Source organism: Mobula hypostoma, chromosome 1 (assembly GCF_963921235.1).
Source record: "Mobula hypostoma chromosome 1, sMobHyp1.1, whole genome shotgun sequence".
Taxonomy (NCBI): Eukaryota; Metazoa; Chordata; class Chondrichthyes; order Myliobatiformes; family Myliobatidae; genus Mobula; species Mobula hypostoma.
Window position 1 is genome coordinate 61,452,886 of NC_086097.1, and position 21,300 is coordinate 61,474,185.

General features: G+C 37.7%; 1 protein-coding gene across 2 annotated transcripts; it reads left to right on the top strand.

Moving 5' to 3' along the window:
- The first annotated feature begins 218 nt into the window (after positions 1-218).
- lrfn5a (leucine rich repeat and fibronectin type III domain containing 5a) lies at positions 219-13,963 on the top strand. 2 transcript variants are annotated; one of them, XM_063067349.1, is made up of 4 exons: positions 219-1,004; positions 1,513-1,718; positions 9,025-10,435; positions 11,144-13,963. In XM_063067349.1, the coding sequence occupies exons 3-4, from the start codon at positions 9,045-9,047 to the stop codon at positions 12,081-12,083; spliced, it is 2,331 nt and encodes a 776-aa protein (XP_062923419.1). In that variant the 5' UTR covers positions 219-1,004; positions 1,513-1,718; positions 9,025-9,044; the 3' UTR covers positions 12,084-13,963. The 2 variants fall into 2 exon arrangements, with proteins under 2 accessions (XP_062923419.1, XP_062923493.1); XM_063067423.1 differs by lacking the exon at positions 1,513-1,718.
- Positions 13,964-21,300: the final 7,337 nt, after the last annotated feature.

Here is a 21,300-nt window from a genome sequence, read left to right on the forward strand (position 1 = left end):
GCACTGCAACATCATTTTTTTTCGAAATCCAGAAGACAAACCAAAAGAAAACTAAGCTTGACAGCACTTCTTAACAAGTTCCCCTGAGTAGCAGTCAGCAACTAGAAGCAGCCTGAACAAATCCTTCTCTACTCCCTCCGCCTCCTGGTCTTCTCAGATCACTTTGGATGCCAGATTTTTTTTTGCGCTCTCTGCACAAGATCGAACCCACCCTTGCAGCAAACTGGATGAGATGCCACCATCAGGGAGTGCGAGCCCTCATGTCTACCTCTGAGAACACAGTTCCGACGGTGTACGTGTCATTCAGCTTTGCATTTTATGATTTGTTTGAGTGCAAGCCCAATGACATTGGTGTAATGGCGAGAAGCGGACAGTCCCCGGTACTTTTCACGGGGGGCGAGAGTAATCAAGAGCTTTCTGAAGTCAACGCTTCAGTGAGGCAAAAGGGCAGATAATGTGGCACACGACCACTCTGAGGATCAACCCAGCGCGGAGGCTGCGACGGGGGATGTGTTAGGTGCAACGGTGCAATTCTGCTTGCTGAGATTTGATCTGACTTTCCCATCTCAGCCACTTGATCGCTCTCACTGCAGAGACGTTTGCTCAGCTAATAAAGCAGCTTGCTTGATGCAGAGGAAAGCTGCTTTCAGCTCCCCCTTCTATACGGCAGGATAGCCGCTTCGGCGCTGAATGGACGGAAAGAGCATGTCTCCGCTGTTCGCGACGCTCTGGAAAAATGTGTATTTTGAAGTTTAACTCTGAGGATATATGTAAATCTCCGAATTGAAAACGTTTTTTTTTACACATGGATGACATTCTGTTCCCGTCTTTTGATTTGGCTGCTTTGAAAATGGCCCCGTTGAAATCATCGCTACAGAAAACTGTGCACCGTGTAAATGCGATATATTTGAACAGTGACTTGTGGAAATGGGAAATAGGTGATGAGAAGACACACTTACCCTGATCCTTAACTAACCGGGCAGGGCTGATGTTCGTCCCTAAAGGTAACTGTTTTCAGTTTTTTTTTGTCATTGCTGTTTCACTTAAGATGTATGTTTTTATCAGCAAGTCCGTGCCGTGGCGTAACCAGGGTTCATTTCCCGGTGAATGGATGGTTCTATCCGTATAGCATTGTTTAGTATCGTGTGCCATTCTAGGTGTTTATGCTGCATTGCAAGGGGAAGCTCCGCCGTTAGCAATGGCTTGAGGTTTCTTAACTTGGAACAGGTACATAGCAAGGTCAGTGTTGCCGTAAGGGTGTGGGATCGAGTGTGTTAACTAAAGACGGTGCGGAATGTTTTCCAAGTGTAGCAGCTGCTAAACAATGCTCCCGTAGAACTGCGCTTGGCACGTTGGAGTCAAATGGATTTCGTCTGCAAGCTGTTGGAGGAAATTTAATTGAAACGGTTTGCTCGACGGATCACCTATTACTCGCGTCTTTTCGCTGAAGAATATTTGCAAACGTGCTGCTGTAAAATAACGCAGAGGTGAACTGTTATCCGCTCTTTATAGCTTCCTCGTCAAACGCCGATCATAGGTGTTACAACTGAGGGGTAAAAAAAGAGCAGTTACTTTTCTCCTCCCGGGTCGCCTGGTGAGATATCGTAGATAATCCGCCGATTGCACCGACGACAGAGAAGCGATACAGGGGAGGACCGCTATTTGTGAAGGTGCAGCCAAACTAAAGCAGCAACACGATTCCATTACGGTAGCTGAAGGTAAGCATTCCATAAACATGTTTCCTCGACTGAAATCAGGTACAATTTTAAATAAATAAAAATGCTACTGTTGATTGTAGTTTAGCTCTGCTGAGGTCCGGTGGTATCTAGGGCAGGGAGAGCCAGTTATTTTATACTGTGGATGACCGAATACCACATGCGTCTGCGATCCTGTTCATGGCAAAGGTAGCATTAGAGGGTGAAGTATTTACAATTCAGTTTAAGTCATGTTTTAAAGTTTTTCTCGTAAAGAAAACGACCAAGTGTATGTATGTGGGTTGATTTCTTGCTCGAGCTTGTACGGATGGTATGTATTTCAATCAAACGTTTTCTGATAACGATGATGATTCCCTGTGATAAGCAAGCTACATGAATTAACGATCATCCTACGATATAAAAACAACATCCGATCTCTTTAGGAAGGACCATTTAGAGGACATGGCTATGCAGGTGCTCAGTACTAAGAATCGACTTCTTCCTTTCTCCCACTATGTGTGTGATGCACGGTTTGTTTTTATGGTGAGCATTAACTAATTGCTGATTGCTTCGACCTGTGGGGGGTTAACAAGGTAGCTCTGCCTCTTTGGACAAGTTATTGTGTTAATTTACTTCTTCTATGCTCCAGTTGATGATCTTCGCTAATATGGTCCAGCGATGCTTGCAGAGGTTAACAAGATCAATTGCTTCTGGATCGGCCCTCATAAATGTTAAATGTCATATTGTCGCACCTGAATTATTTAAAGCACTAATGCTCATTTGGCACGAACGGTCTAACACTGAGTCGATGCATTTTTTTTTGTCGAAGGGCTCGTTTTTTTGGTGAATATATGAAGTGACAAGATAGATATTCCAGCCCTTCTTCAAATTTAACATTTAACTCTTAGTTAAGGAGGCATCTGCTGTGTTTGATGACAAGACCCAATGGCTGCGTTTTAAAGCAATGTATTATCGGGATTAGCAATGCACAGAAGACTATACTGTAGGCTTTACTGCCCTGGCGGTGCTAGAATTCAGGTTATTGCCACCTCCACTGCACAATATGAAAACCTTGACAGCTCAACGGTATGGAGACCAGAATGAAAAGACCGCTCCTGCAGGAAACTCAGAGGGCGACAATATAATCTAAGATGCCTTCCAACTTCCTGATTGTAATACAATTCGTGCTAATTAATCCAGAGAGGGCAACGTGTAGTAACCAGAAGTACAGGAAAACTCTTGATATTATTCAATCCAAACTGCCAGTTTACCACATCTTGCCCACCGATCCACGAAGTAACGAATTTGCACCAGTCCTCACTATCCACTGTCGGTTTTAATTGAAATCTTTTAAATATGGTTAGGCCTTGCATGTTTTTCATGGAAAATTCAGAAGAAATGATCATGGTATTTTTGCGGTTGATGCTATTTCAAGACGAGCACCACTATTGAGTAAGGTGATATACGCTAACAGCTTGGTGTAGGTTGTCACATTTCCAGTATAAATCGAAAGTGAATGAAATGTATCAGTTGCGTGCATGCAAATCCTTTTTTTTGTAGTCACTGCAAAAGTAAGCTTAAGATTTTGAGGTTGTTGTAGAAACAATTCTACAGAATTAGAAATTTGAGCATGAAATGTTACAGATTTGAGATTTGGTGATGTAAATATATGGAACAAAAAATTTCCAGAAGAAATGTAGGAGGAGAGCTACAAACCATTTTCCCCCCTTCTGGTTGCATCAATTGGTTAAACCAATTTCTGTGAAGTTACTATCAGCCTATGTCATATTCTGGTAGAACTTCAGTGCTCTGGATAGCGATTGTATTAGTCTTCTGTTGCCTTCAAGGCTCTTTCGGCAATGTTATCCCAGTCCAGTTGAGGTCCACCTTTCCTTCTATATTAAATAACCATCATACTTTGAAATGCGTTAATTCTCAAAGAAACTTGATCCTAAATGGAACTAGTCAAGGGACGAACCAGTTTAGCAATTATCATTGAGGTGACGTTTAATGCATAATCAGTTGGAAGTTATAGGTAGTCACTGGAATCTAAAAGCATTGCTGTTGTGCCATCTTGGTGATACGTACTCACACTATATTATGGAGCTCTCAAGCGTCCAGCATTATTGATGGGTGCTTAACCTTGGTACACCTGTTCATAACAAGAAATTGAATGTAAATCCATACTAATTTATATTTATTTATTTTTTAACATGTACTTGCTATTATTTCTCTCACCACTGCCTTTTCATGTAGTTGATTCCTTTATTCTGAGCTGATTCATTGACAGATCTCCTAAATAATCTAAATGTTCTAATTACCTGAAAATTGAAACCCTGATATTAGGAGTTTTCTGCATCCATACAGAAAACTCTCAATATTATTGTTTGAATTTCTCCAATCCCTAAAGCATTTTGATATGCAAATGTTTAAAATATTTATACCAATTCTAAAATAATGAATAAAATAATGAATAAAATATGAATATCTAATTATAAATATATGGGAAATATGAGTGAATGGAAGGAAAATTCTTCATTCTCACCAAATTGCCAAGTATTTTGAATGGATGAGTTCAACAAATGGGAGAAGATATTAACACTACATAGTACATCAGATTATTGTCAATGACCTAAAAGCAACATTTTGGTAGAATTTAATCTGGAATATATAAATAATAAACTACTTGAAAGACAGCATTTTACAATATTCTAAGGTATACCAAGAATATTAGCAAACTTTCCCCCTCATAATGATTTTTTCATCTTGGAACTTAGAGCACTTAAGTTGTGCACATGTTAATATTGCAGTGAAATTTAATTCATTATCCACTTGTGTTGCTTATTCTTTAATTTTGCTTGGCTTTTGAGAATGGAAGCAATGAAATTTAGTGTAGCTGTAATCACTGCAAAATGGAACTTAAAGGAGATGATTTGAATCCTTTTATGTTAAGATCATGAAACATGTTTATCACTGGTGACATACATTTTATCATTATGGAGATCTAAGAAGATGGATCAGAAAACATATAAATGATCATGTGTTTGTTGAAACAACTGCAGAAAATTAGCATATGTGATCTTAAAAAAAAATGTACCTTCTAAATGTATTCTAACAACACCCTAATGATAACAAATAAATTACAAAAAATACTTACAATTTACTCCAGGCTTGACAGCATTTTGATTACAACATCCAATGAAGTCTGATTGTAAATAATTCAGGTTTAGTCATTGCATTTTATTTCCTATTGATTCAAGGCAGAAAGCAACATTATAGAGGAAGCATTTTAGGAATGAAATCCAAAACAAAGCCAACAATTGTCAAATTGGACTATTCCTGATTTCAGATTCATTCTAATATGAAGCTTTTTGTAATTCATGAGAGAAAATTTTTGTTTTTGAATAACCATTTTTTACCCTGCGTACAGATAGAACCAAACCAAATTACCACTAGAAGTATATCAATGTGAAAATCTCCAAACAGGTCTGTTATGGACTGGAAAGAAGCTTGTATTTGGTGACAGTATTTTTCGATGGAATGATTACATATCTTCCCACCTGAACCAATTTTTCTCAAGATTGCTTGGTCTATCATATTGGTCTATCATGTAGCTCACATCATTTTCAGGGAATTTCCATCACCATGAAATACATTTATCAAGCTGCAACTTTGATGACTAAATATAATTCATTCAGCACCTGAAGGAATGAATATTACATTTTTTTATATAGAATTACAGACCCACATGTTTATTGGTATGACATATCAATTGGCAAATCACAACTATATAACAATCATGAATGTTTGGATCCTTTGATGTGTAATGCATAACACAGAGTTAAGTCAATGCCAATATTGATCAGTAGCAAGAGTTATTTTGTTCTGAATTTAATTGATATCGACCAAATCTGGTTCTGATTCAAATAGATCTTGAATCTAATTTAGTGACGCAATTTGTATTGTAATTACTTTGAAGAGTTATAACAATAATAAAAGTCTGAAACTAATATTAATAACAAATATGCAAAACCAAATTATGATAGACAGTTTATTTAAAATAGGATAGAATCTAGGTTTATATTAATAGTTAGGAAAAGGCTCCCTTAATGCTATCTTTTTTTTTGTGCACATTAATTTGATTTTGTTAAATTTCAAAAGCAATATTGAAATCATATTCTGTTTGTTTTTTTTTTGGCATACTGTGTTCTACTGCTTCTAAGAAGGATCAGAAAGATGAACTTTCCTTCTGGTGAATGTAACTATGCTGATAGATTATGTAATACAAACGGTTATGAAAAATATTAATTATAGCTCTAATAAACTTCTTGTGTTTCTGCTAGTAATTCCGTTGAGTTCCTCTGAGATTGATGTTGAGCTGTCCCATAGTATTTGAGTGCTTTTGGCTGCTGTACATTTTTTAAATTGTCAAATTACTAATTATAATGTTAGAAAACTTGCAAATATAATAAAAAATAGCAAAGTATTGCATTTGTCTTAATGAGCATTTTAGTAACTGTCAATTTCCTAGCAAAAATGACCAACAATATTTCTTAAATCATATACTTCTATATTATGCCTGTTTCAGGTTCTAATGCTGTACCGAGGTTCCAAATTGTATGCTGTTCACCCATACTTATTGATTTAATGTTTTCCATTACTGAGTAAGGATTAAAAATTTACCACCAGTGAAATGGAGGATTTAAAGAAAAAAAATTGTAGTGGCTTCTGTGATATAATGTTTAATATGCCTAAAGCAAACATTATGTTTTAGAACAAGTGATTCACGTATAAAATGTTGGTATTTCCTTCAATCAGCCAAGCTATTGTGAATTGATATTGCTGTTTTTTTTTATTTTCTACTTAATTATATTAATCTACAACTTGCACACTTCCTTGTCAAACTTGCTTTCTCAGTCAAGGTTTCTACATAATGTTCTTAATATCTTGTATTGCAACAACTACTTAACAGTTCTACTTAAATGTTATTTAACCAAAAGCCACATAAGAAAAGAAAAAGCAGTCAGATGATTGCATCCCTCTATTTATCTCTTTGGATCTTGGCAGCACTAAAATCTGCAAGTTTTTTTTGTGTATTTAATGTTTCAGTTATATTTGCATAAAATTGTAAATGTATTGTGTAAGTATTCATTGTTTAAGTTATACATTATGGGTTATATCTAAAAGTACATGAATGGCATACGTTATTATGTCACCACATCATATGTGCGTGCCTCACTAAAAGTAAAACAAAACATGCATGGGTAATCCCCGGGAGGCAAAATGCAGCACAGCACATGCTTCTTTGGGAAGGGACAGAAATGTTTGAGTTTTTTTAAAAAAGCAGAAATGGACAAATTCATGATTCATAACCAGTGAGTATTGGGTGATAATAATAAACTAATAAAAAAAAACTTTACAGTGGTGACGAGGATGTTTTAAATGAACCTGTGATGACTACCTACCCGTTGAAGCACAGCAAGATGTACCAGTTAAGGAAAAGTGCAGCGAGATGTCTGAATTAAAAAAACACACTAAAACACATTAACTCCAGCTCCATGTTTTATTTTGATTAGTTTTATGCTTTGGAGTTACAAAACATAACAAACATTTTTCTCAGAAATTAGGATGGTAGCTAGATTTTTTTTAAATCTCTAAAGGATTTACAAAGCATTTACCCACTTGTATAAATTCTCCACGTTTCGATTTCATCATTTCCCAGAGTATATATTATCGGTTCTATAGGTGGATTTTTCAGATCATTCTCTATGGATTTACAGTTTCATTTGTTTGAAGGAAACTGAAAGCTGATTCCTCAAATATTTGCTTCAGCATATCTAATTTAAAACATGACCATGTTTTCTATTATGGAATACTCAGACAAATTATGTGTTGAATATAGGTGTGATTATAAGCAGCTGTTCCTTTCAACTCTATTTTAATTTACACAAAGTTTATTAAACAAGATTGTATTCCTCTCTTTTTCTCAATTTGGATTCAGTGTAATGACTGAGAAATTGTTTAATCAATGCATGTTTATATGTTTTAAGAGATAATTTGTTTCTTTATGGAAGTTTGTGTCTGTTAGTGATTATGTGAATTCATAAACTCATCAGTGAAACAAATATCTTAATGCAGAACATTAAAGTAAGAAATTAATGTTCATAAGTGCTTGGTGGTTCAAATTGCTTTAAATGAAAGATCGAAACAAGGTAGAGTGAGAAGGAATTGGGTAATTTTATCCTGAAAGAGGACAAGTTAGTTTGGATTCTTTCTTTTGGATCTCTCACAAGCCTTACTAAGTCTTCCCACCATGGCTTCCAATCTGAACAACCTCCAATTCTTTTTGTCTGAGGAGTAGTAATAGACCCCTGCCTGGGTCACTTAACTCCTGTTCAAAGATTCTAGAGTTTATCTAAATCCCAAAACTGCATTCATAAGTCTCATAGATTACTGAGCTATTCTGTGTTTGGAAGCTGAGAGACTTGGATGTCAGGACCCTTATCTCAGTGATTTCAAGTCCTCTTATCAGTTGTGACAATCCCTAATGGTCTCTTATGAGAAAATTGTTATTACGTAACATGTCATCGCCAAAGAGTTAGATGGGAGATTTGTTTTTTTAAAATCAATTTTCTTTTCATAACAATTCTGTTCATTATTATGCTTCATACCATGTTTTAGAAATAATTTTTTAAAAGTAATCATTCTCTGTGGAGTATATTGCCTTTTAAATATATCATTAGTATTAATAAGCAATTTTTAGTTGTTATTAATTGTAGTGAACCTAAATTTGTCATTAAAGTTCTCAATTGCTTTTTTTATATAAGCAGTGAGGTTTAATAATCAAATAGGTGTAATCATGGTATTGAATCCGTATATATATATATATCTAATCAATATGGCATTATGTTATTAATAATGCAATTATATCTTTCATAACTTTTTTTAGATTATTGCTTTCATTTTAAGAATCTTATTTGATAGTAATTTTCCTTTCGGAACAGATTATATCTTACAGGACAATTGTGTGGTGTATTGATAATATGCTATGAAGCTTATATCGAAGCTTTCTGTTGATGGAACAGTTAGAATGTGTATAAATGTAGTAAAGGAGGACTCTTTCCTACTTGTCATCTGTGAATAAATACCTGGTTTTGGTTAGCATTTCTCAATGATCTAGGCAAGTCTTTGAACAAAACAATGAAGATGTATCCTTTTGTTTGACAAGCCAACATCAGAGCATCAGCATACAGTAAACTTATGCCATCTTTTATTGTTTATAACAAATAGAAAATTAAAGGCTTTTCTAAACAATGTTTTTCTATTCCAGGGTAGTTATCCTGAATTACAATGGAAAAACTGTTTTTATATCTGCTGTTAATTGGCATGGCAGTGAAGGCGCAGGTTTGTCCCAAACGCTGCATCTGTCAGAATCTGTCTCCAAATCTCGCAACTCTTTGTGCCAAAAAAGGACTTCTCTTTGTTCCATCAAACATCGACAGAAGGACAGTCGAGCTACGTCTGGGAGATAATTTCATTACTATCATCAAAAGAAAAGACTTTGCTAACATGACCAGCCTGGTTGATCTTACCCTGTCAAGGAATACAATAAACTATGTTGCACCACAAGCTTTTGCAGACCTGCGTAACCTGCGGGCTTTGCATTTGAACAGCAACAGACTAACCCAGATTACAAATGATATATTTAGTGGACTTTCAAACCTCCACCATCTCGTAGTCAATAACAATCAACTGGTTGACATTTCCTCTGAAGCTTTCAATGATATTTTACTGTCGCTCGAAGAGTTGGATGTATCCTATAATAACTTAAAATCTATACCCTGGGAAGCAGTTCAGAAGATGGTCAACTTGCATACTTTCAGTATGGACCATAATATGATTGAACACATTGATGAGGGAACCTTTTCCCACCTTCATAAATTGACTCGATTGGATATGACTTCTAATAAATTGCGGAAGCTCCCGCCTGACCCATTATTCACGAGAGCTCAGGTAATAGCTTCCTCGGGACTCTTGAGCCCACCCAGCTTTACATTGAGCTTTGGAGGGAATCCTTTGCATTGCAACTGCGAGCTGCTCTGGCTGCGCCGCCTTTCAAGGGAGGACGACCTGGAGACTTGCGCCTCACCTCCGCACCTAACTGGCCGATACTTTTGGTCAATTCCAGAAGAAGAGTTTATCTGTGACCAGCCGCTCATTACTCGCTACACGCATGAGCTTAGAGTTTTAGAAGGACAACGAGCAACACTGAAGTGCAAGGCTATTGGGGACCCAGATCCCTCCATCCACTGGAGTTCACCTGAAGGCAAGCTTATTTCAAATTCGTCACGAACAGCCTTATACAGTAATGGAACTTTAGACATCCTGATAACGACTGTCAAAGATACAGGCACTTTCACCTGCATTGCTTCGAATGCTGCTGGAGAAACCACTGCTGTGGTGGAACTTCATATAATCAAACTCCCACATCTAGTCAACAGTACAAACCATATTCATGAGCCTGATCCTGGTTCATCAGACATTTCAACTTCCACTAAATCTGGCTCCAATACTAGTAACAGTGTTAGTGACACGAAAGCCAAGCCAGAAAAGAGGGTGGCGGTTGCTGAAACATCATCATCATCTGCACTGATTAAATTTAATTTGCAACATAATATCCCTGGCATTCGTATGTTCCAGATTCAGTATAATGGCTCTTATGATGACTCACTTGTTTACAGGTAAGTCAGATCAACTGTATCTTCACTGTAGTGTGCAAAGTTGTCAATCCAATATTGATTTTGTTAATGCAGTTGTTTGAGGTACATTACTGGAGGTGAAATCATTGGCACGTTACAGTTTCATGTGAGCTTTTGTAAGGATGTGGTCAATTATTAATGCAATGTTTTTCTTTGTACAGCAATGAATAAGCAAGAGTAGAGTTTTTATAGAACATATATTGATTTTTAATCCCATAAAACAATCTTGTTTTATTTGTGCATGCTGGCTCATTGCAAATCAAGACTATATACAAAGGGTTGGCTGTTCTATAATGTTATTTAAATAGAAATGAAAAAAAGCACTTTGGATTAAAACATTCAAAGTTAATCCAGCTGTGACTTTCATAATAATTGATCTGTTAATCTTGTGGATTGTTTGCATGGAGATTAACATTTTGCCTTTTTATGCACTTGCAATAATATCAGAGATTTTATGTGTTTTTAAAGAAAATATGCATCTGATGTGGTTCACAGATTAGCCAGTAAAGTTTGATAGTTCTTTCAACAGTTGATATAGTACTCTCATTGATAAGTTTGCATATCAGTCACATGTCAACCTCAACTGCATGCGCTTTTATCCATAAAATTCTAGTAACAAATAAAGTACTTGTATTCTAATTAAGAAGTGTTTAACAGTATTCTAATTTTAGTCCACATATTGTCCTTCAGAATGATTCCTTCCACAAGCAAAACATTCCTTGTTACTAACCTGGCTGCAGGAACACAGTATGATTTGTGTGTCTTGGCAATCTACGATGATGGCATCACGTCTCTCACAGCTACTAGGGTTGTTGGCTGCATACAGTTTACCACAGATGAGGATTATGTCCGCTGCCATTTTATGCCCTCCCAGTTTCTGGGAGGAACCATGATAATTATAATAGGTGGAATTATTGTAGCTTCTGTGTTGGTCTTCATTATTATACTGATGATTCGATATAAGGTGTGTAATAATGACTCGCACAAGATCACAAAGGTTAGTAACGTCTACTCGCAGACAAATGGAGCTCACTTGCAAATGTGTGGTGGCATGTTTCCTCATTCAAATTCTAAAGTCATCATGGGACATGAAGAAAATGCACAGTATCAGAAAGATCCCAGTACAGCCAAAACACAGCCATTGGATTCTGTTTCAATCCAGGACTGTGCTACTGCTACCTCCACCATGTCACCTGACTGGACTACAGGTGTCAGTACATCTCAAAAGCTGAAAAGAAAGGCTGGGCCAAAGTCAAGTGTTGAAACACCAATGGAAGCTTTCACCAATGTCGAGATATCCAAAAAGAAAAGGGAAAATACTGCCATTTTACACAAGCCGTTTTGTGCTCCAGTTTCTTTGAAAGAGACTCCCACTTTTAGACGAGCACAATCCAAGCCCATCAAATACCTTACTCTGCCAGCTGAAACAAGCAGAGCTAAGCGGAGGTACTCGCTCAATGGAGATTTATCGGAGTATCATTGCTATACTCATTCACAAAATATTAGCAGCCTATGGTCAAAAAGAAGCGTGTCCATGAATGGGATGCTATTACAGTTGGAAAGTTCTGATGGTGATAGTGGGAAAGCCACCTTCTCAAGTTCTGAATGGATAATGGAAAGCACCGTGTGACATTTTAAATGTTACAATGAAGGGCACTGCCTTGTAAGAGTTTTGGAATTCTATGCTTGTCTTTCTGTTTGATGGCATTTCCAGCAAGGTAGTAATGAACTGGCTCTCATGCACACAATTCTTTCACAGATATTGGCAGCACTGAAAGACATGATGGTGAGGCATGACTTTGCACCAGTGCCTTATCCTCCTTTAAGGATGGGCTTTCTGGTTCTGGAGTATGGGATAAATGAGTGAAAACATTTTCACAGAAGCCTTTGACCAAGGAAATATGGTTTCCTGCATCTTAAAGAAAAATAACCTATTTATGGACAACTTAATAAATTGATATTTTTTAAAATTTGAGATGTATGTTTCTTTCCAGTGACAATGGTAAATGCCTTTCATTTTCAGGCAAATGCTGTACAGATAAAACAACTCTGTTGTTATGTTGTGTACAATAAAGGATTAAATAAGTATACTCGGCCAGTGTTAGTACAATGAATAGCTGTTATATGTGCAATTAAGCAGAGCCTGAAAATTGTGGTTGCCCAGTCCAGACTGGTGGAGATACTCCATGCTGCCCAGCCAAGTAATCTAAAATGATTGAGTTTTCATAATGAGGGTGCCGGTGCTGTATCAGGGAAAAAAAAGTAATGGTTGTGGTAATGTAATTTTTGCATTTAAATCAAGTATTCCTATTCTGACTACCACTCGAAGGAGCCATTAAATGAAAATACTGCCACTCAAAGACACTGCATTTGAGCCAGTGAATTAAATATTTCAACTGGTTCTAATGTTATTTTTGTGAAATTTCCCTAAAAAAAATGTGCACAAGGAGCACTGTACACACTAGAACCTGCAAAGAAGCTGATAAACAGATTTATTTAATCTAACAGCAGACCAAGTATTCAAGTAGAAAGACATTTTTTACAAAGCACATGACCTTAGTGTGATGTTCGAGGAACCCAACTGCTAAAATCATTATTCACCTGGTAGAGATGCGTAATTAGACAATATTTTAGATTAATGGGCTGATGTGTTCTGAGCTAAAATGCAGCCAAAGTTGATCATAGTTCTGAGCCATTTAATTACAGGGATAAATACAACAGTGTTAATTAAAAACTCTGTGCCAAGTTGTAGCATAGTGGCACAGCTGAAAGAGCTGCTGCCATGCATCATCGGAGACTTGGGTTCAATTCTGACCTCTGGTGCTGTCAGCATGGAGTTTGCATATTTTCCCTGTGACCACATGTGTTTCCTCCAGGGGCTTCAATTTCCTCCCGCATCCCAAAGATATGTGATTTGATAGATTAATTGGACAGTACAAATTGCCTTTAATGTGCAAGTGAGTGGCAGCATCTGGGAGGAATTGGTGAGAATGTGGAGAAAAGTGAAAGTGAGATTAATATAGGAGTAGTGTAAATGGATGATTGACGCTCAACATGGACTTGCTGAGCTAAAGGTCCTGTTTCCGTGGTGTATCTTTCTACAAATCTTAAGTTTTCCTCAAGTGTGTGACTACATTTCTTGCGGAAAACAAGACACGAACATCCGTTTTTTTTCAATAAGTGAAAACAAGCTGGCAAAAGCCTACAGTCCAGACTACATTTAGCTGACCCAGTTAAAGAGGGTGTCAACCTTGAGCTGTGCTCACTCCTACTATCTGGTAATCATTCTGGAGTCCTTTCAACATAATGCAATTTGTAAAAACAAAGTGATGCACACATTATATCATGGCTTGACCTAACCTGATAAAACACTTTAAGATGGTCAGTCCATCTAAGGATTTTACAAGGAGTGTTTTCTAGAGTCACACAGAAGATTTACAATGGATCTGGTTTTATTTTATCAGGAAGGTTTTCCCACCCCTGTCAAATTCACTCATTTCAATAAAACGTATAGCCTGTTTCTATGTGTTTCGCTCTTTGAAAATAAACTTTAGATATGTAAATTGCTTTGTAAGCTGTCTTAATTTTTGCATTTGCCAACTCTCCTGTCATGGAGACTAAGCTTAAAAAAAATGAAACCTTTCAAATGGAGCCCTCATGTATTGAAATTAGTTCGGTCTGTTGATGCCGTTACCCCAGGAAATGAATTAATGATTTAAACTCAAAGCCTTAGGAGACCAGCTGTCTATAAAGTCATTCTGATATCTGATGGCTGTTAGAAAAGCTGTCACTGTAGTTTTCAGTATATGAATATATTTTCTTTTGCACTTTGTGTATCTTCAGTCATTTGAAGTTTAATCATTTTCTACACTATTATAAAAAAGAAATAGATTTTCCATTCACTTTGAATCTTGAGGTAAAATCTCAACAATGCACAATCATATGTCCTATTCAAGGTATAAATTAAACAATGTATCCTTTTTATACTCTGATTTGAATTTGAAGCTCAGCCAGTTAAAAGGAAAGTGCTTTAAACACTTTGTTAACATATTTATAACAGCAAGCCCTCCAATGTATTTTCATCCCTGGATTTATAACCCAATCTCTTTTTTAAATGTGAGTTGATACAAAACAGCTAATAGCTGGGACTTCTTGGGGAAGTACTGGTTGTTAGTTATAAGGGCCACAGTGCATTTCAGCTTCAACACATACATAGCCAAACAGGGATGTCTGATGTGAAGAGCAGAATTCCCAGTTTGTAGTGGAACTAGGGGGCAGGCGGTACCCTAGGTTTGATTCCTTCGACTTTCTTTCTGTTAGGAGGCCAGGTCACCTTGTTGGACACCTGCCAGATGCTAGCTTGTTCATACCTTGTATAGAACATAGAACAGTATGAGACCTTGGGCCCACGATAATGTGCCAACCTTTTAACCTACTCCAAGCTCAAATTAACCATTCCCTTCCATATAGTTCTCTATTTTTCTTTTATCCATGATCCCAGCCATGTTTACTTTAATCTAGCCCAGTAGAAATAGATGTTATTTCTCTTTCACAAAATCTTCAAGGTCCACTTCAAAAAGCTATTCTGAATATTGACTAGGCATTAGCTTGATAATGCTAAATCTCTCACAGTGACCAGAAACTGAGAAGTTATTTCCCCAGCAGCACACTTAACCAGCTCAATGTTTCAAGTACTATTTAAGACTAAACAAGCATTCCTATTTGACTATTATTTGAAAACATGATACATCTTTCAGAACAAAACAAAATGCAAATAGAATCTTCATCATATGTTAGAATCTTTAGCCTGGTAAAGAAACTTTCAATATCTGATAATTAATGTTTTTTTTCTCCTAAGGGTTTTAGTACTTAAGTCATATGAGCAATTAAGTGCAATTAATTTTGCTATATATGTTGGCAAAAGAAATTATATACTTATCATTGAGTTGGATTGTGTCCCTCATGCTAATTGAAGATAGCTTTGCAAGCTAGCCAGGAACTAATGTAGATTCATTTTAGATCATGCATTATCAATTCAGCCAGGAAGAACAGATATCCATCCCATGTGCCTGGACATGTTTTACACCATATACAAGCATACGGTATCACCAGGCCTTCTCTCAAGAATTGCAACGTAGTTCATTAAAAAGTGTAACTGTGGACCATATGGCACAAATAAGACTGGAGAAACAAATGATCAAAGTGGTACAAGTTTTTAAAGCTTCTTCAGGAATTGGAGCTAATTGTAGCCAAATCAAATACAGTGGATTCCCAGTAAATGGGACACATCACGACCAGTACATTTTGGCCCAATTAAGTGGCTGTCCTAATTAGCTGAAGTTTCATGGAAATAGTTAAAAGCAAGTATAAAAAAGGCAAACTACTGTTTAACTGAGTACTAAAATATGTATTTATATAAAATACAGAGCAAAATAGAATACTAACAATTCTACTATAGTTCTATAAAACTGTGTATTTGTTCCTAGTTGTTATCAATGGAGGAATTCATCCGGTGTACCTGCACACTTCTGCATTCCTTTGTTTGACTGTAAGCACAGCAGACACCCGGTGTAGATAATGGTCTGCTTTCATACAATGTTATCGACGAATGGGTCTTCCAATCTTTATTTTCATTGTAACATTCAAGATGATTGTTGATACCTTCAAGTTGTATGTAGTTCCTAACTTGTTGAAGTAGTGAAATCGTTTCACCTTCACTCTTTGCCATTTCTGGAAACTCCAAGCTGGAGTGCTTGAAACTGCAGTTGTGAATCATCTTGTGAGTTATTACTCGCCAAGTATTTGTGACAAAAATCACTGTTTTTTGAACGCATATGCATGCAACGCTGTTTAAAACGGTTCTCTCTAAGCATTGTGTAGTGTCTAATGGCCAATTGTGTGCATGTGTCTGATGCTGATTAGAAATTGTTTGGTAACAATCTACTGCCCCAATTAAGTGGCACAGTGTCCCAAATAAACAAAGGGAATCCCAGAATTTTCTCAATTTTTTTCTTTAAGTATTAAACAATAAGCGGCTGCCCTGATCAACTGATGGTCCAATTAACTGGAATCCACTGTATAATGATTGTAAACGCACAAGGTATTTGAGTAACATGCTGGTTTGTCTTATCTTAAGTCATATTCCATTCCAGTAAGTGCATGACGTCAAGTACATCATGACTCAGCATTAGCTGTGTTTATTTATCAGGTAGTTGAGAATTCAGAAAATTGTGGATTTTATTCGCAAAACACGAGCATTTCAAAGCATGTTGCATTGAACTTAAGTGTAATGGACTACATTTGTGTGGAGGTTAAACCTGTTTCTATATTGTGATTTGCCTAACGATTAGATATGCAGAAACTAGTTCAAGGTTTATTGAAGATGATTGTGTTTTAAATTTTTTAAAAATTTAAAACATAGAACATAGAAAGCATGCAGCACAATACAGGCCCTTTGGCCCACAATGTTGTGCCGAAGCTGTACGTACTTTAGAAATTACCTAGGGTTACCCATAGCCCTCTATTTTTCTAAGCTCCATGTACCTGTCTAGGAGTATCTTGAAAGACCCGATCATATCCACCTCCACCACCGTTGCCGGCAGCCCATTCCATGCACTCACTACTCTCTGTGGGGGGGAAAAAAACTTACCCCTGACATCCCCTCTGTACCTACTTCCAAGCACCTTAAAACTGTGCCCTCTCATGTTAGCCATTTCAGCCCTGGGAAAAAGTCTCTGACTATCCACACGATCAATGCCTCTCATCTTCTTATACAGCTCTATCAGGTCACCTGTCATCCTCCATCGCTCGTAGGAGGAAAGCCCAAGTTCACTCAACCTATTCTCGTAAGGCAATCTCCCCAATCCAGGCAACATCCTTGTAAATTTCCTCTGTACCCTTTCTATAGTTTCCACATCCTTGAGTACAGTACTCCAAGTGGGGTCTAACCAGGGTTCTATACAACTGTAACATTAGCACTTGGCTCTTGAACTCAATCCCATGGTTGATGAAGGCCAATGCACTGTATGCCTTCTTAACCACAGGGTCAAGCTGTGCAGTAGCTTTGAGTGTCCTATAGACACGGACCCCAAGATCCCTCTGATCCTCCATACTGCCAAGAGTCTATTCTATTAATACTATATCCTACCATCATACTTGACCTACCAAAATGAGCCACTTCAAACTTATCTGGGTTGAACTCCATCTGCCACTTCTCAACCCAGTTTTGCATCCTATCGATGTCCTGCTGTAACCTCTGACAGCCCTCCACACTATCCACAACACCCCCAACCTTTGTATCATTTGCATATTTACTAACCCATCCCTCCACTTCCTCACCCAGGTCATTTATGAAAATCACGAAGAGAAGAGGTCCCAGAACAGATCCTTGAGGCACTCCACTGGTCATCAACCCCCATGCAGAATATCACCCATCTACAACCACACTTTGCCTTCTGTGAGCAAGCCAATTCTGGATCCACAAAGAAAGATCCCCTTGGATCCCATACCTCTTTACTTTCTGAATAAGCCTTGCATGGGATACCTTATCAAATGCCTTGCTGAAATCCAGATACACTACATCTACTGCTCTTCCTTCATCAATGTGTTTAGTCACAACCTCAAAAAATTCAATCAGGCTCGTAAATGATTATACAATCATTTGATTGTATAAATTTGAAATGTTGAAATCACAAAAAAAAATGTCCACATGATTGCAGAGAGGCCAACTCATGGGGCATTGACTGCCACTCTAAATTGGCCCCTCTGCCTGCTTCGCATCAGGGGAAAAACTGAAAACTGGCAGCATAGCTCATGTTATTCGTCAAGAAGTCAGTAAATAATGAGTAAAGGAATTAAATATCACTTGCATTTGTTAACCAGATCAGACAACATGTCTGAAGGGAAATCTAGCAGGTGCTGTATGTCTGAAATTATTCTTCTACACTGGCAGTCATATCCTCAATAAGTTCCAGCAGAATTTGAAAACCATATGGTATTACCTCATGATATCAGAATGTAGTCTGCCATGAGTTAAAGCCATGTCCTGTTTTGAAAGAGGGCAGCACAAGCATTCCCAGAAAGGCATGCATCAGAGTTTAACATCTGGGGGCTTCTGCAATTGTTTGCTTGTCTCGCCCTCTTCCCAATGATATCTCTTTCTCACACAATAGAGGAAAATGAGTAATAATTTGAAAATCCTCTTCCATCTTCACCTATATTTTCCTTTGAGTGATAACTTTATGTTCCAGATCCTTAAATACTGTGAACATGCAGGGGAATGTGGATGGCTGTGCATACACTACAGCACTATTAAAGTTGCACAAGCATTTACACCCTACACAGATTAGAGATCTGAGTGGATTCCCATGTAGGAGTGTACTTGGCCTAACTGAGTAGGAACATTGATAGGACAGCTAGTTGGTGAAGGATGTCTAAGCCATCTTGGTCTGTGGCAGAGAACATGCTTACTTCACAGATCTAGCTGTTGTAAAGGACCTTGCTGATTTGGCCTTCCTGGAGCTCGGACACATCCAGCTCCAATACATAGAATCCACATCATGAATTCAGCTGCAGAGCCTATGATCCTATGACAATAGAAACTGTTGGAGGCTTTGACGTCAGCTGTGTTGGCACTGAAGTCCCGCATTCCTGTTTTGTTTCAATATTGAAGGGCAGCATTGAAACTGTCTCCCTCCTGCACACTTTCTTTGGGACAAATCATTCGGAAATTTGAAGAGTTTCCTGAGGGAATTAAATGCCATCCTGTGCCCTGGTTGGTGCCAGGGAGAAGGTAGATACTGCACTTTTGCACAAGAGATATTGATGGTTCAATATGCTCAACGGCTGACAAATATAGAATACTGAGTATCACTATCAATAGTTAATTTTTTTTGAAATGCTATTTGTCTTAATATTAGTCATACAAGTTCTCAGCTTAAATATTGGAAAAGCAAAATAAATATTGGCTATGAAGATTGTCTGAGGCTTGGTTTTTCTCCAACAGCTCGTTATGTCTATACTGCATGTCTGTGGAAGGTTATGAGTATTGATGTGTGTAGTTCAGCTCTCTTCAGCTCCTCAGAAAGTTGAGGCATGCTGAGCTTCCTTGATTGTATAGGATGTGTTCTAGGACCATGCGAGGTACTGCCAGGAGTTTGAAACTGATCACAGTTTCCACTGCTCTACCACTCTTGTAGAGAAGTTGATAATCATCTCTGTTGTTTTGTTGACATTGAGGAAGATATTATTTGCCTGATAGTTGCAATTTAGGCACCTTTTCAGACAGCAACCCAGAGTAGTTCATTGAGTTTGTCATTGGTGTTTCTACCTTTGGGCAAGGGTGAGACTGCCATTGTGCTGGGCGTTGTCTGAGCCTCATGGCTAATGCATACTTTTCTTTTGAATGACTCTATTGGATATGCTTCCTGTAGAATCATTATTTGTTTGCTTTAAAACTTACATTCTATCATTGTATTTTCCCTGTTATGCCTTTATATTGACAAAGGGTCCTGATGAACTCTTTGGTTCATCAGTTGGCGGGGGGGGGGGCGTTCGCAGGGGGAGGGGGTTGTGGACCACGGTGAAAGAACTCAGGGTAGGACGGATGGTAAAAAACAAACAAAGATAGCGTGCAGTCAGACTGTCAGGAAGGGCAGGTAGATGATGGGACATAATTGTAGCCAGCAGGGTGAGTATCAATGTATTAGGAATGCAGAATCAAAAAAGGGTAGCAAATACAGTACTCAAAGTGTTATATCTCAACGCATGGAGTATTAGAAGTAAAGTGGATGATCTTGTTGCACTATTACAGATTTTCAGGTATGAATTGTGGCTGCAGGATGGTTGTAGTTGGAAGCTGAATGTCTAAGGTTACAATTGTATCGGAGGGATAGAGGGGTAGGCAGAGGGGGTGGCGTGGCTCTGCTAGTAAAGAATGGCATCAAATCATTAGAAAGATATGACATAGGATTGGAAGATGTTGAATCCTTGTGGGTTAAGTTAAGAAACTGCAAGGGTAAGAGGACCTTGACAGCAGTTATATACAGGCCTTCCAACAGTGGCTGGGATGTGGACCACAGAATACAGAGGAAATAGGAAAGACATATCAAAAGGCAATGTTATGGTAATCATGGGAGATTTCAACATGCATGTCGATTAGGAAAATCAGTTTGGTTATGGATCTCAAGCGAGTGAGTTTGTTGAATGTCTACGAGATGGCTTTTTAGAGCAGTTTGTCATTGAGCTTACAAGGGAATCAGCTATACTGGATTGGGTGTTATGTAATGAATGAGATGTGGTTAGAGAGCTTAAGGTTAAAGAACCCTTATGAGACAGTGATCACAGTATGATTGAGTTCAATTTGAAATTTGATAGGGAGAAAGTAAAGTCTAATGTAGTAGTATTTTGGTGGAGCAATGGAAATTACAGCGGTATGAGAGAAGAGTTGGCCAAAGTTAATTGGAAGGAGGTGCTGATGAGAATGATAGCAGAGCAACAATGGTGTGCATTTCTAGGAAAAAATGAGGAAGGTGCAGAATAGGTGTATTCCAAAAACAAAGAAATAGTAGAACTGTGGCTGACAAGGGAAGTTAAAGCAAAAGAAAGGGCATGCAACAAAGCAAAAAATAGTGAGAAGATAGAGTATTGGGAAGTTTTTAAAAACCTACAGAGAACATCTGAAAATATCATTATAACAAAAAAGATGAAATATGAAAGCATGCTAGCAAATAATACCAAAGTGGATAGTAAAAATTTGTTCCAAGTATCTTAAAAATAAAAGAGAAATGAGAGTGGATATAGGACTGCTAGAAAATGAGGCAGGAGAAATAATAATGGGGGATGAGGAG